The 16917-nt window shown below is 39.0% G+C and overlaps 1 protein-coding gene across 14 annotated transcripts in view; it reads right to left on the reverse strand.

Moving 5' to 3' along the window:
• Positions 1-16917, reverse strand: part of WDFY3 (WD repeat and FYVE domain containing 3) — a 192727-nt gene that overhangs the window by 51246 nt on the left and 124564 nt on the right. For all 14 annotated transcript variants that reach the window (XR_003255114.1, XM_026075320.1, XM_026075319.1 and 11 more), the window contains 9 exons: positions 15346-15506; positions 14508-14619; positions 13914-14104; positions 11701-11853; positions 9197-9270; positions 8933-9094; positions 7417-7511; positions 5474-5594; positions 4141-4358 (listed from right to left, as the gene is read on the reverse strand). Coding sequence is in view for 13 of the 14 variants with exons in the window: in XM_026075320.1 (XP_025931105.1) it covers positions 4141-4358; positions 5474-5594; positions 7417-7511; positions 8933-9094; positions 9197-9270; positions 11701-11853; positions 13914-14104; positions 14508-14619; positions 15346-15506 (1287 nt within the window). In the remaining variant the exon portion in view is untranslated. The remainder of the gene's footprint in view (positions 1-4140; positions 4359-5473; positions 5595-7416; positions 7512-8932; positions 9095-9196; positions 9271-11700; positions 11854-13913; positions 14105-14507; positions 14620-15345; positions 15507-16917) is intronic.

Genomic DNA, 16917 nt, shown 5'->3' on the forward strand with positions numbered 1-16917 from the left:
GAATAAAGAACTCTTAATGCTCTAAAATATCAATGGTTTTCAAATTTTTAAGACATGTGCATGCAAACTGTCAAAGAATTATTTCTTAAATAGAATACAAGACATAATTCAGAAAAACCCAAACAACAGATGCTACAGTATGAATGTTAAAATTAAATGTTTGCACACACAATATGATTTCAGATAAATTGTTTTCTATAACTTTCACAATTCATTAATAATTCAAAGAATTATCATATGTTTCTAGCTTGATATCCCAAGGGATATATTATGGGAAACAACTGAAGATAGACTTCCTAGGCAGTTTTATTTATGCAAAGAAAAACAACAAAGCATAAGATGTTCCGAGAGAGTTCAGAGAGAGAAAACACAAAAAGCTGGGTTTCATATTTTGCCAGAGCGTACAGATGTTTACATTCCAGCAAAAGCCCTCCTCCCACAATAAGATTGCTTCAGAAAAAACTTCACAATTCCAACCAGTTTGGAAAAAGTCTTTAGTCAGAAAGAGATCATATACTGCTGCGACACAGCAAAAATGACTTGTGCAGTTATTTTTGAAATAAATAAATAAATAAATAAATAAAGTTGTAAGTACTATTAATACTACTGCCCTGACTCTATTTGAGCTTGTGGAAAGACTCCAGTTTAACTCCAGTGGCTCTGACTTGGGTTCTAACCAGGAAACAGTCTGGAGAGCACCATCTTCAGATGACAGAAAAAAAACAGAGCCACAGAAAATAGAATATATCCTCAACAGGTTACTAAATTAGATATTTGAATATAATTAATGTAATAGAGGAAATAAAGTATAAAACTTCAGGAACATGCATAATGTAAATACATTCCTTCTTTCTGATGAGGGCTGACRTAATGGTGGTAACAAGAGACGGGAGAGGTTTTTGCTTCTTTTTAACTAGTTTAACAAGTCCTTAAAGATTTGCCAACCTCAAATAAAACTAATCTTAATATCCTGTTTGTTCTGGGAAGCTTTACAGTGAATGCATAGCTAGTTAAGAGGCTGAAAGAGCAAATGAAGAAGAAAGGGAATACCTAAATACAACAACAACAAAGTGCTTGTTTTCTTAGCTCCTCTGTACTCCTGTGTCTAGCGGGCATTTCAAACAAATCATGTGTCCTCTGGAGATTTAAACTGGAATCTCTTTAATAAAATTGTGAAACTTGACAGTAAATATAACAAAAGCCCTTCAGCAAATACTGAGGTGTCCTACACCTGCATTTTTCCCTTTTAAATAGTTTGCCTCAAATGAAGAAAAAAGAGGCTAAAAAAACCCAACTGTTTTAAAATCATCTCTACAACAGCTTTCTAAAAGCTCTCCTTGGGCTACAATGACAAGAGTTCCATCAGTTAGAGTACCCAAGATGCAGCAAAACCAGAAGAGTGCACAAGAAGAACACCCGCAATTTGAGGAGAAAGATGAATCCGTGAATAATCAATGATACTGAATCCAAATTACTGTTCTTCTCAGTATTTCTTTCATCACAAATGGCTGTGTTTGCTGCTAAAGAGAACTAATTACTGGCCCCTCTAGCTACTTCGGTCAAAAGCAGCAAACACCATTCATAACCTGGAAGACTGTGCATGCTTAGTGAGCCACCTGACTTACCTTTCAGCACACCCACAGTGAAACAAAGCCACTGACATCCCCTAGAAGGAATAAAACACGTGGCCCTGCTCAGAGCTGTAAGAGACCCCTGTGAGTGTGAAGCCCCAACAGCAAAAGGCAATCTTTCTGTCCTGAGGGCTCCTTGGAGAACACTGAAGATCCACACTTTCAGAAGACACCAGCAAGCTGTTAACAACATGTCTGTTTTTCATGCAGAAAAGAGATGGAAGTCCTCTGTTGTTTTCGCAATCTTAGAGAATTTCTTTTTCTCCAGATTTCCGATCACACCTTCTCTCCCGCTTGTAGCCACTTTCAGGCTAAGTCCTACAGGGAAGTCTTTTCAACCTCTGAGCAATTTTCTGGTCTCTGAAGCACTGTTAGTTGGAAATTACTGAAGCAGTGGGATGGAGCCGTGCTGTGAGCACGACCCCCTCTGCCTGCAAACACACTCCAGCAGCCCAAGCAACGGTGGCCTGTTACCATCTTTTCCCCAGCGCTTCTCTGGGGGTCTCTCGTTTGCAGGATCAGGCACTGCTCAGCACATCCCTCCAGCAGCTGGCCCCAAGGGCCTCCTCTGCAGCAGTGACAAACGGCACAGGTCCCACTGGAGCCCCACCAGGAGCACATGGCAAGTCCTGGGGCACCCCACGGCACCCTGCGCTCCTGGCGTTTTGCAGGTGCCCCAGCCCCTCTGCACCTCCTGGGCTGGGGTCCTTGGGTCCTGCACGTGGGGATGGCCCCAGCTCCGGGTCACGGGGCCAGTGGCTTGGAGCAGGTGTCGGCCCATCTTTTCCACTCACCTTCACACCGGGTGAGGGCCTTCCTGGGTTCCCCCTGACTCTCCATTTCCCACCTACCTCCCCATATACAACGGGAGTACTGCTTACACCATGACACAACACCACGAACCCCTAATACCAGAATCTAGGCTGCTTCTGGAGTTTCAAAGTCAATTATTCCCATCCCAAGCCACACCAGGCCTGGGCAAAACAGTCTCGACTGGGGGAATTTTTACTTAATTTAATGTATTGCCAATTAACACAAACTCCTAACCATTGATTCAGGTATTGAGGAAAAGAAAACACACACTTAAGTAAACACCTCTCCTCCCCTCTTGCTACTCTTAACTTTCCTTGTTTTTGCTGTGGGTTGCCCTCAGTCTGTCCCAATTCCTCGGTGATGGAGATGGGCAGTGCAGGAGGTTGGGGCCGTGTGCATGATGAGTTCTGTCTGCTGCTCCCTGCTTCTTCTTGGGTCTGCGCTACTCCTCCTGGCTGGTCAGTGTCCCTGCTGTGGGGGTGTTGCAGTCCCTCAGTGGTGCAGGTCGTGGTCCCCTCAGAGGTGCAACCCTCCGGCACGTGGGTGCCGCTTTCCAGGAGGGCATCTCCAGCCGCGTCCCTCAGCAGCCTCTGCCTCCGCCTGCCTCCTCGAGCGTCTCCTGCCACATATCCCCGTGCATCTCCTGCTCTTTCTTAAATCCACATGAGCAGGGGCACTGGGTGCTCCCGTCAGGCTGATGTTTTGACCAGCACAACGCCCTAACTTAAACTAGCCCTGTGTTCTCCTGTACATACACCCCAGGAGCCCTCTTCTCTGGTGTCATACATACATTGAGCACAGGTTATCTCCAGATTTTTGCTTGTAGTGCTGGCATGAGCTACAGATTACAAACTACACATTAACACTCAGACAGCTGGATGGGCAAGATAAAACCATCCACTTTTCTACATTATCCCTGTCCGCACAGAATTGATATCCACTATTTCAGACAGCTTGGAGATGTTCAAAATGGGTCCTGTAGCACTAAACCCTAACACAGTCAGTTCTAGATTACACAGGGTAATGGAAAGGGCTGATAACCTGGATAAATCAGGCTTTAAGAACTCACAAAAAAAAAAAAAACTTTAATGAGAAAGAGCAAGAGAGAGCAGGAGAGCAAGCAAGACAGCAAGCAAGGGAGAGAAAAGAAAGGCTGATGATACTTCAGACAAATAAATTCCTGAGGTAGCGCAACCCCAAACTGATAAATCTAATTGGCCCAGACCTGACTAGATGAAGCAGCTCAGGTCCAGTATTGCATGATGCTGTAACTAATAGCAGTAAATAATCTCATAAATTTTACTGAATATTTATTAGTTTAAGTGCAGTACCACCTCATGCATATAACTACGTTGCCTTTTCATTTAGCTCAGATGTGCTTGCCCATGGGACATACTTAACCTTGCCATAAAGAAAACAGACAACTGATTACAGTTTTGCTACACAGGCTTCGTGCAGATGAAGAGATGATGCAGATGAAATCTCTATAATGGCAGCTGAAGGGCAGTTTTGTAAAACCGCTCCCTTTTGCTTACAGAAACTAATTCTTTATTTTAAGAAAACCAAAATGCAGAGGCATCTGATCACAGCACAGACAACACTATCACAGAAAGGATGCACGAAGCACACAGTTTTCTTAAAATAACCCCTGCAACCCGACATACACCCTTCAACTATGAGCACTGAGATGTCATACCTAGCACAGTACCAATCTTATTGGTCAAGACAGAATCCGTCTGATCAAGCCAGCCTCCACCACTGAGACCTTCCTTAAATTTGATCAGGATGGACTGATTACTCAACAGGACCACGAGAATTCTCATGGCTGCCGTGACGGTGGTGGAATGCAGGTGTTCTTCCATAAACATCATAATCCAGTCAAAACCCAGTGTCTTGACTAGTTCTTCGCATGCCCTAATTAGAGAGAAGAGAAAAAAAAAAGTCACATATTATAGCATTTTTTCTCCTACTGGATAGCAAAAATTCGTGTCCTCCACTATAGGGCAAACTTAAAGAGGATTGTAGAAAATTCAGGTCAATCCAAGAGTAAACTCAAGTCTTAGCTAAGCGTACCTTATAACAGGAAATGCTGCTCAGCAAGTCTTTCTAAACAGAACCAATACACTGATATCAGTATTTGTTTAGTGGAAAGGAATGAGCTACTGGGACTGTTTGAATTGGCATGAGATTACTCCAATTACTGCTTTTGATAAGAAATCTGGACTGCTGAACTAGAAATGTTTGTCAATAAATTGTAATTTCCAAATACTTTTGGTTGAGCCACACACAGGTACAGAGTTTTCACAGTACTGAAACTATTTGATTTTAACTGAAATGAAATCACTTGACTATCCCACTTCTCTAACAGCAAAAGTTTACTTTTTTGACAGATAGTATTTTCTCTAAAGCCATGTATGAAATTCTGATAAAAGATTACAAAGAAGTATGGGAGAAGAGCAGAGCATTCCAAATCTAGCTCTCCAGATGAAAAAAATTAAAAATCAAGGTAGCCAGACACCTAAACTTCTTCTTATTGCAYCCTTCTCACTCATGGTCCGCTGTCTCTCAAAGTTTTGAAAACTGACATAAAGAAAGTAATCTCCCAAACCTAAAATATATGTTCCTCTCTTGTAAAGTGTATGCTGTTATTTACTTGTGTTGTTCCTAACTTGAAACATAAGTTTCTGCTAATTCTGTCACCATGCTTTTAAACTTGTCCAGCTGTTTTTGAAAGATTTGAAACAAAATCAGTTAATGCATTAAAAATATGTATTACTTATACATGCATCTCCTCAGTACTATTCTTTTCACTACCAGAATTGGGAGTGTACAACTGAGGTATCATGCACTTGATTTCTACTGGCATACCCAAAGCTAATTCAGCAATACCTGTGTAAATAGGTTCAAGAGTTCCTATAGAATTATATAATATAGCTAGCAAATAGAGTTGGGCCAGTATAATTCTCCCCCTTCAAATTAAAAATCATATCTTCTTCCTCTATCTGAAGATTTTTTTTTCTTAAACTTACTGCAAATTAACAGTTGTCTTTTCTTTAGATGTATACAGAAGTTTCAGAAGGATATCCAATAGCCTGTTCCGCAGTAGAATAAGATTAGCAGAAACAAGTCCTCCAAAATCATCCTCTGTTCCTAAATAAAGCACCCCCCCCAAAAAAAAGAAGAAAAGAAAAATCAGCCTTTTAGGACTTGGACATTTTAAAGTCTATTCATAAATTCCATACATCAGAAAACACAGTCTTCTCCCACTCAAGTTAGCAGAAAGCCGTGCTAAAGTATAGGCATGCCACTACACTTGACCTCGTATACAGTGCTGAAGAATGCACTGTATTGGCTGAGGCTTGGTGCCCCACTTCATCACACAGCATTTGGTCGGTTTGAAGGACGGACAGAAGGAAATCACAACTTCTCAGATAACAATCTAAAACAAAGGCAGTCTAAATTAATTAAGCCAGCCACTTCTGGAAGGCAGAGCCATAAAACCAAAATACACTGTATTTGGATAAACATTCTATATTATGCAATCTGGAGAAAAAAACCAAGAAATAAAACCAACATCTCCCCATCCCCTCCCCATGTAAGAAATGGGGCGTAAAATTTATTTCCCTTTCTTTCAGACAGATTTCCCAAACTCATCCTCAGCCAAAGAGCACATTTACTAGAAAACTGCAAAGAAAGTAGCAAGCCAACACATGCATCGCAAGGGTCACTTTACAGTTGCTCTGTGAATTCTTCCTATTGCACTGTATTCTACACAAGGTACTCCTTCAGAGGAGGACCAGGTTTTCATATTATTAAAAAACAAAAATCACAACTTGAGAGGAGATTTGCAAAAAGGAAGGCAGTTAAATAGATGCATCCTGGCCCAGAGTCCTGTAGAGAAGTCACAGATAGGAAAACAAGACATCTTCTATGGCAAAAACACAGTGAAACTCAGGAAGCTCGGTAACCTAAAAATCTTGAGTCCTTTGCCCCAAACTTCCCTCTGCATTCCTGCCACAGTCTGAATTTCTCCCCATGTTCCTCCAATGGCTCATGTAGGCAAAAAAGCAGAACAGGCTTTGGTTAGTCTGGAGAAACAGCTTGCAGCTGCTGCCAAGAGTATGCAGTGACCGAGTTTTGCCTTGTCCTTAGCAGGAACACCAATTCACTACTCACCGTTTTGCACCAGGAGAGCTGGAATTTAATCATCTTTGGGACTGCAATTAGCTAAAGTGTTCAGAAGCAACAGGAGAGGCACTGGGGATAATGATGACTGAACAGACTGCCTAAGCCTTGTTCTTTAGAAGCCTGGACTAAAAGTGCTAACTGAAGCTCACTCACAGCTTTTTCCTTTTCAATCCTCTCCCAGGGTACCAGTATATTCACAAGACATGTAGAAACATGGTGTCTTTTGGCACCCAATTCTAGTTATTTGATTGAAATCTGCCAGTGGGCTAAAAATTTATTATTGGGGGAGACCGATGAATAGAGAACACAATTGCATAAACCTTTTTTCTTTAGAAAACAAGGGTAGAAATATTCTCTAAATACTTAAAATTTAAGTACTCTTGAAGGAGAGCAAAGAAACTTTTTATTGTCTGAAAACAAACAGCCTAGACTAGTTAATTCCTTCAGTTCCTCCACACCTGGAGGTTAGATGTACCTCGCCATCCATCTTTTTTCCTGTTCTCTCTCCATAAAGCAGAGATGCACAACTGATTTGAAGGAGCGAGTGGAGGAAGCAAAACAAAACACACAGTGTTAAATGAAGGAAAACAAAACAAGAGAAGATTACTTTTGTACTGCTTAGCACACAGTACTGAAAACTGAAGTACCAGACCTAACCCACAGTCAGGTTATAACAAAATTATAACACTGTTAACAATACTGCTTCTGCACTTTAAGCATTTAAGCACAGAAGGCATCTCAAATTATTTCACTTCTCCTGCTCCTAAGTCATGCAATCACTTACCACTGTCAAGTTTTTCTTCATTGCTTATTTCCATGACTACAAACTTCTCACAGACCGCAAATGTAGGCAAAGTGGAAGAGATGAACTGTCCAAACCTTGACAGATACAGAAAAAACATCATGCACAGATGAGAGTGCATCTGTCACACCAATCAATAACTCACTTTTAATATAACGACTAAGGAGAGGCCGGTACCCTAAAATGTCAACTTTCTCACATCTGAAGGTCAAGGGAAACGGCCTCCAAGTGAAATTACTAGACAAAAAAACAAATTAATATACAAACTGGACTGTTAGCAGACAAGTCTGGAAGTAAGGGATCCTTAACATGCTAGGATTCAAGAAGGGAACTGGGAGACACCTCCAAGTCCTAGTAAAAGGAACACCAGTTAAAGGAGGGAAAAAAAAAAAATCATTCCCAAACCATCACACCTGAACAAATATTACATCAAGAAACATTGACAATATTACTCTAATCTGATATAAAGTTTATGCCTATAGCTTGAGATGCTACAGCAACAAGGCCACTGTTTTCAAAAACAGGATGCTGCCCCAAGAAAGGAGATGAAATTTATTGCCCATTCCTCTGGAACTAACCTGAAAGGTCCCTAGCTAGTCTATCTTTTCCAAAGTTATGCAGTATTTTTCATTTTTGTTTCCAGGAAGGAGAAAACAAAGGTACCTTGGAACGCTTGGATAAGCATGCTACAGTTTTTTCCACAATAAATTAAGCTTAAAATCTATACTATTTTTTCTTGAATAATTTTTGTCCTGCATAATTAAAACAAAGACAGGTAAGAAGTTTGGTTTGATGCTTCTGATACCTTTAATTGTACTTAAAGTGAGAGGCTAAAAACATGCCTGCTCATATAAAAAGAACACCTAAGCACTAAAATATTCTACTCATTTCCATTATAATGAAATAGGAGAAGAAAATATTAAGTTATCAAGGAAGTTAACTCATTTAAAAGCATTTCAAATACTGTTGTATACGAAAGTTACATTATTAATTGCAACTCGCATCAGTCATAATTAACAGTACTATATTTGACAGCCTTAAATATTTTTCTACACAGTGATTATTTAGAAGAGTTCTTGAAATAAACCTTTTGGGCAAGAGAGTAATCAAAGCTGCATTTGAACAGGATGTATCATTACCCCCAATTTTAAGCCGAATGTTCAATGGTATTTCAGAAAAGTGCTCAGTGTTTCACATTAGCAGTGAAGATGGAATATAGCCCCATTGCTATTGGCCTGGAAAATACTAAGCCAGTTTACCAACCATGGTATGACTAACCAGTCACACCTGTTTAGACATAAATTGAATTTAATATGCAAATCCAGGCATTAATATCAGTATTGACTACATCTAGCTCGGTTATTTATTACAGGAAGAAGTTCTGTACATGGGTGTTTCATGTTAATTACTCCACAACAGGATTACCATAAGCATCTTTATGCAATATCATGAACATACTAGAAACACAAAAGCCAGAATTAACATAAACGTGGGCTACCTGAGCAAGTCATAGCTGCTAGGGAAGCCTTGAAGCAAAAAGCTCAGCACATTACTAATCGCAGCAATAGTGGGCTGGGACAGAGACATATCTCGAAGAGTCAAAAGTAGTCTTGGGATGAGTTGGAATTCCCTCATTAATTTAGCATTCTTCGCTGCTTCACTGAAAGAAAGAATAAACAGAGGAGACAATTGAAACATGGAGCACCCTCTACATATTACCTTATTCTATAAGTCTCATTACTAGGTTGGCATCAACTAGTACCTGGACTCTGTGAGAAGTTCAATGAAGTGCTCAAATAGCGACAGATGAAGCTCATAGGGTGCATGAAGCCAGACCTGAAATACAGAGCAAACAATGGTATGTTCTATACACAAACCCACTTTCAGATTAAAAACTGACACTCAAGATTAATACGCCAAAGGTTACAAAAGGCTTGAAGAGATTGAAGCTGTTCATCTACATCACCTGTCCACTGCGCTCGAAGCTCATTTCAAGGTTCTCAATCGTTCTTCAATTTCAGATAAATATTAAATATGCACGCAGAGACTCAAGAAACACATAGTGGTACCAAAGATATTCTCTGTAAGCATATCATGAGGATAACTTAGAGTAACTGAAAAAAATTTTGCACCATCTGGACTTTTTTTGTTGTTTTAAGATAAAGATAGGTGGTTGAACACCACTGATTCCAAAGGAGTGATTTGGGTTTACAGTGTTGAAATGAGATGCGGAATCAAGCTTGTTTGGCTGAAGCGAAGATTTTCTATTTGCAAAATTAACTTAATACCTTCTGCCAAGATTGAACTCAAGGTCTTCAACGATAATTGTTTTTATCTTTACCCAGCATTTCCTGCACAGAGTTTTAAATGATTTAGATCCCCTACAATAAATCAATTGTTCAATCAATAGAAGGAATAAAACATATAAAAGCCAGAAAGTTCAAAGTTATGGCTGTCAATCTTAAAATTGACTGGCTTTTGAACAAAGCATAATGAATATTTGAGTTCTAGGGTATAAAATTGGCTTAAACAAAAGTTTTCTTGCTTTTGATTCTTTTCTAATCTTCTAATTTAAAATGATCAGAACAAATCTTTCATCTTCCCTGTTTAGCATAAGAATAAGAACATCTAAGTTATCTAATGTAAAAGAAATGTTTGGGTCACTGATTTCTGAAGAGATACTACTAAAAAAACACAGAAAGAGTGACTTTCTAAGGCTTTTTGAAAATTTCTCCTTAATGACTCACAAACCTATTAGTTTCACTTATTTTTAGTACCTTAAGCTTATTCATTCTGCAGTTGTTCTCTGTCTTCAGGGAAAAAAAAGAAGAAAAAAAAAACCCTGAACTAAACAATTTGAAATTGGATCTTTCATATGGTAATAGCTGTCTGACTGAATACATAACCTTGATGAAATTTCTCAGCTGGTTCCTTTACGGAAAAAAGAGGAATCTTCAACAAATTATTCATGACTTGGTGAAGATCTTGCTGTCTGTGAAAGGAGTTGTGGCTGTGATTAACACCCTTCTCTTTGCTCAACAGTTCATCTAGCTTAAGACCTCTACACCACAAATAGAGGTAATAACTTCCATCAGGTCTACGTTTAATTTTGTGAACACAAAGTCAGTATTATTTTAATAAAAAAATGTTTGTTAGAAAACAACAACTAGCTTTGTTATACTGAGAAATTAACATTTAGACATAGCACAGACTGAACTTTTCACTATTTTATTTCTAGTTTCAGTATTACATATCAAAAAAGAGGAAACTTAGTTGGGTAACAAATTCCTTCTGCACAAGTCAGAATTAATTCTTTTCATTTTCAGTTTCTTTGTGCCATAATTGCAGTGTACTATCGATCTTGACAATTTTTTTTTTTTTGGGGGGGGGTGGAGCTTTAAGGACCTTTAAGCTCCCAAAGAAGTTAACAAGGCCATGTGGTTTTGTTAAAAGAAAGGCTATATGAAGTGGCAGCAGTCTTTTCATATTCAGGGTCATTAAATATAGTCTCCAGGAATGCTTTTAAATACCCAAATGGACATCTAAAACCAGAAAATGGGTAATTCTCTGTCTTAAAGTGATTTGAACAAGAGGGGAATATACTATTAAGTCAGTATCTGGTAGCTGGATTTTTTTATAAAAAGCACATGAGAATCAGAATAGTTTTATTCAGTCCGTGTTAGACACGGGCAATACAAAAGAGACAAACAGTACACGACCAGTTCTATGGATTACATAACACTGCATTTCAGCCTGTATTATATTAGCATACTATTCTGAATTTCTCTACTTTCCTCAGTTTACAATGACAACACTCAATTATTTCATAGGTTGCGCAAGCAGAATTTTAACTGCCTTTCTACTGACTTTGCAGGAGATGCATGAAGAAATGATTCCAACTTGCTGTGTTGAAAGTTCTCCTCCTACTGTCATTTTCAACACATCTTTTGTGCCTCAATATATTTATTGCAATAGAACACATGGGTTAAATGAAACTGCGGAACAGAAAACTACAAAACATATCTTCTAAACAAGAAGTAGGTACATCTTTGGTACTATTAATTATTTCTACAGTGATAAAAGCCACTGCAGCAGGAAAAGTTACCAGCAATCTTCGTGAGGAGCTACTTTACTGTACCACATAGAAAAATACTATGTTCTCAGGATAACAACCTAATTTGTTGTCATTCAGTTTTTAAGGTATGCTATTAGCAACTGAATCATTCACTACCCAATATCATTGGCTTTTTGTGCAGCTTTACATACTTCAAAATCACAGAGCAGATCCTGGAAGGCAGTAGAATTTGGAATAATGGAGGTCTCGTGCCCGCTATCGACAGTTCCCACCAAGGAAAAGGTCAGATGGAGGATGTGACTGTTCAGAAGGGAACGTTTCTTCTTTAACAGCATTGCCAGTAACTTGAACAAGTAAACAGATAAGAAATTAGTAGCCTATGAAAATGCAGCCAATGTTATCTAAGCAAAATAAAAGCATGGATGAAATGCCTGCATCCCTTAAAACATCAGATAATTTTTGAGAAGACCCATAAAGTGCCTCTGAAACTTGATTCTTTTGACAAAAAAGCTTGAAAACGGCATTAAGGTTGATTAGAAAAAGGCCACGCACAGAGCTGGAAGGATACCCTCCAGCTCAGAAAACACCTGCTGTTCTACATTGCAGACAGCATCTAGCCCTTGACTATCTATACACAAACCCACTTTCAGATTAAAAACTGACACTCAAGATTAATACACCAAAGGTTACAAAAGGCTTGAAGAGATACCTGTCCACTGTTAACCAGCCCTCGGTTACACACACCTAAGCTTCTCAGCCCCCTGGCTGTTACTCACCATTTAAGACAGCACACAACCCATTCCCACATAGCTGTGCTCCTGGACAAGCGTGGATACGGCAGACTTGCATAGACCTGTCTTTGCCCCTTTAGGGCTGCACATACAAGTGAAGAAAAGTATCCTTCGCTACATAAATCTGCAAAGGCTCGACTTCTACAGGTCTCTGGCTAGCCTTTTTGGAGATGGCATGTCGGTGGCAGTAAGGTGTCTTAAGTGATTAAATGTGGTTTGTGAAGATGATCATTCTGTCCATCAAAGCCAAAATAAATTCATTGCAGGCAAAAAATTCCATCCTCCACAACAGCCAGTTTTATGGACTTTAACCTTGGAACTGATGTAACACAGTTTCACACCATACAACAATAAAGATGGTATCTGAGGCTTTCATTGCTAATCGTCCTTGCTACCTAATCTACATCCCTTCCAGTCTGTTCCTGATAAACCAAACCCAATCAATTCCCAGCTCTTGATCATCATAACCCCAAGGTATCCTCCAATCCATTATGGCATCTCTGTATGTACTCTTCTACCCCTCACAGCCCCTTTTACTTCTCTCCCATTGACTTATACTCTAGAAAAACAAAACAGAACAAATTTCAGACCCTCACTACTCTGTATTACTCTAGGCATGACTGTGGATGCCATCCTTTGTGTCCTCATTTCTGCTCTAACTTCTTGTAACTTGGGTTGGGAAAGAACAAATTGGCAGATTTACAATTGCTATTTCTTGTCTTCTGGTAGAAACTCTTCAAGCTCTCAACTTCACCATTTTCTCTGAAACATTATTAAAGAAATGCAGATTTTGGGAAACTCTCCCAAAACATGTTGTTTGCCGAGGCAGAAAATAAGATGACCCACTGGCTGCTTATAGTGCAAGGAAGACACTATCTAGATCTGTTTGGTCAAAACACGCCAATGTCTAGAACAGGCTGCATGGGATGAAAGGTTTTTGCAAAAACATACCAGCAGGCAGCATAAAATGGTTTGTAAATATGTTGCCCAAACCACAGACTGAGTTTTTAGTTTCAGTAAAGCTGTCTTCATGGGAATATAAAATTCACTGGTCACAGGAGGATCTTTTCAGTTCAGTCAGCCGATCCTTTGGCATAACTCACTACGCTTTCCCCACGCCCAAAGAAGAATCACAAAGACTTAAGCTTGAAAGTGAACAGCGTCACTAATTATAAAGACCAGACTCCTCAAAATAATGATTCTAGTAGTCTGCTTGTGTGTTTTTCTTCATGTGTCCATATCCTCCTCTATCGCTGGCAGACAACTGAGACAGGAGCCCCTGGGCTTGCAGGTGTAACATTAATGGAGAAAGAATCCACCTGTGTGCCATATTAGTGCTCTTTCTTGTTATTAATGAAGTGACAGTTTCAGCAGAGCAGCTAAATGAGTGCAACTGCTTAGAAAAACTTTCCATTCTCTCTTTTAAAGGCCATCCTAAACATTGTGTTTACGTTATTTAGCCAAGAGCACAATAAACTTAGAACAGACATTTGCGTTACCATGACACAAAAAACAATTCTCTTGGAAGTTAAAAGGATAGATAGTGAAATTCAATCTACCAGGTCTGTTTTAAGACTTTTTTTGTTTGTTTGTTTGTTTGTTTTTTAACATACCTGATAACCTCTGATTCTTTCCATTTCTTTGCTGGCTAGTGGATTGCTCTTTACCACACAGACCAAGGCCTTCACAGCTGCATACAATCCTTCTACATCTGATGCCATGGCTACAAGCCCCAAAATAGCAGCAGCTCCACCTATGTACTGCAGTGTAGTGGCAACAGGCTTGGGGACAAATGTTCTTACTCCTGTGCATACGTAGTGAAAATAAACTAATTAAAACCAATTCTTTTTCTTGTACAAAATCATGAAGATTGAATCCAAGTAACCCACATTCCAGCATTGCTTTATTTATTAAGAGAATATCACTAGATGAATTATGATAACCTCAGGAGAAGGAAATGTTGCATTGTAAAATAGTTCATGAGTTAACTGAAAGTCACTTAAGTATATTTTTATAATGGTCCTCATTAAACCAAAACAGGTATCCTGTATCAATAAAAAGACAGAGACTGTATGTCAATAAACATAAAATAGATTATGTACATGATTATTGTATGTGTGGTACATTGTTAAATTTATCTTCTAGATCTCAGTTCTTATATACTGTTGATTAACAATGCTTAAACTTACTAATTATCAATCACTCACCCAAATATCCTATCAAAGCTGCACCAATAGTGCGTGCTGGTCCATTCAGATGCCCTGCTGAGTTATGTAGCAACTTCACAGGTGTGGCATTTTCATGAGAAGAAATTGCCAGCTGAACAAAACAAGGAAAACAAGGAAAAAGGAGGCTGACAGGAAGAATTTTTTTTGTTTTAATAAGCCTGAACATAACAACCTGCATATTTTTCTCCTGTGATAAAGAATGAGAAACATAAGAAAAAACTGAATTACCCTAGAAGTCATTAAGACATCCTCTAGAGAAAAGAGAAATCTTCAGTTTCCAAAGTTTAAAACTGATTAATCAAACTAACTTAAAAAAAAAAAGACAACTGATGGTCCTTTATACAAATAGTTCATTTGACTTTTAATGTAATTTGAAGAAAAAATGTAAATTAATATTCAGCTTTTCAATCTGAAAAGAGGACTAACTGATCAGCTTTGTTCACCTACAATAGCATATATGATGTTGCTCAACAATATGATCTTAACTTATTCTATAGAATTAACAACTGTTATCTATATTAAATAGCCAAAATACTTCCAAAAGGGGATAAAATATAAAGCTTTCGCTAATTTTAAAAATAGGAATAAAATCTATGAGCACAAACTCCCTCAAATAAACACTTAAAAAAACAGGAAAATAATTATGGGCAATATTTCTGGTAAGCACTTTATTCTTATTATAACACAACATTCCTTTGAGCAAAATCCCTTGAAAATAGTTAAAAGAAAGGAACAAAAGAAAGAAATACTTGAAAGTTAAATGACTGATTTCATACTAACAGGTATTACACACTAACAAACTTATTTTCAAACATACCTGTTTCGCTATGGCTTTACTATCCAACTTGTTGTAAACTTTTCTTATTTTTGCCACTGTGAATGAAGAAACTGAGAGTGCATAGAGACCAAAAGAGACCTTCTCTTCTGGTACTAAAGATACTGGAGATGGGTTGACTCCTTCCGACTTAGAATCCTTGCCTTAAGTACACAAAAAAAGCTCATTTCAAAAGTAGTAGTGTTTTTGTGGTCAGTTTTAAGAGTAACACATTAAGTAAATTATACTGCAGAATAGTGGCAGAAGAAAGCTTTTACAGATAGCTGAGATTTGATATCGCCTTTGTGTATTTGCTCACCTTACCCATGCACAACTTGATGGCACACAACTTATGCAACAAATATACTAGTTAAAATAAAAAGGCAGCATATGACACACTTTCTTTTTAAAAGCTCGACTATATTCACCCCTAATGGCAACTAGTAACCTGTGGCTTGGCCATGCAGTATAAGATGTTGTTCTTCCTCATCTGGATTTTTGCAAGAAAAGTTTCTCAATTTGTGTCTAGCCTGGAGGCTGTTCCCTTCCCTTTTCATCCGAAGGAGGGCAAACAGATTAGCCAATAAATAGAAAAGTAATTTGTCCATCTGCAACTTGGTCTGTGGTAACACATATGTTAGGCTTTATATAATGGCTTGCTAATAAAACCACCTTAAAGAATGGTACAAGAGATGCAAGAAGGTCAGCGCCTTCTGGTCCTCATTCAATGAAGAGGATATATAGTCAAATCTAACTTTTTCCATCAACTGCTCCCGAAGTGCTTCTTCAGAAGCATTGCAAACACTATGACAGACAGTTGTCTACAATGCTCAGAGGAAGAGTGCAAAACTCAGCACCTGAAAGCTTAGCAAGCAGATTTGCTTCCACATCATCTTTCCAGGTCAACGGGTATCTTCAACTCTGGTGAAATACATTCAACGAATTTAGAAAGCAAAAAAGCGTCAAGGCTCCTCATGCTGAAATAAATGAGAAGCTAAGGCGTCTAACTAATGTGTTGAATGAGGGCTTAAGTCTCACTTGACAGAGAATTTCTGATGTCTCAACATTTCCTCATAAATGAAATCCTCATTTGATCCTCTGCTCACGTGAATGCCCTGGGAACATTCCTCCATTCCAGCAAATGGATAAAAGAGGTCTCCCCTCTGTTCAGCCCTGGTGAGGCCCCATCTGGAGTACTGTGTCCAATTCTGGGCTCCCCAGTACAAGAGAGACATGGAGCTATCGGAGAGAGTCCAGCGGAGGACTATGGAGATGATGAGGGGACTGGAGCATCTCTCTTATGAGGAAAGGCTGAGAGAGCTGGGACTGTTTAGCCTGGAGAAGAGAAGGCTGAGGGGGGATCTTATCAATGTATACAAATATGTAAAGACAAGGTGTCAAGAGGATGGGGCCAGACTATTTTCAGTGGTGCCCAGCAACAGGATGAGAGGTAACGGGCACAAACTGAAACACAGGAAGCTCCATCTGAACATGAGGAAAAACTTCTTCACTGTGAGGGTGACAGAGCACTGGAACAGGTTGCCCAGAGAGGTTGTGGAGTCTCCTTCTCTGGAG

This window comes from Apteryx rowi, unplaced genomic scaffold (genome assembly GCF_003343035.1).
Source record: "Apteryx rowi isolate R43461 unplaced genomic scaffold, aptRow1 scaffold_401, whole genome shotgun sequence".
Lineage (NCBI taxonomy): Eukaryota > Metazoa > Chordata > Aves > Apterygiformes > Apterygidae > Apteryx > Apteryx rowi.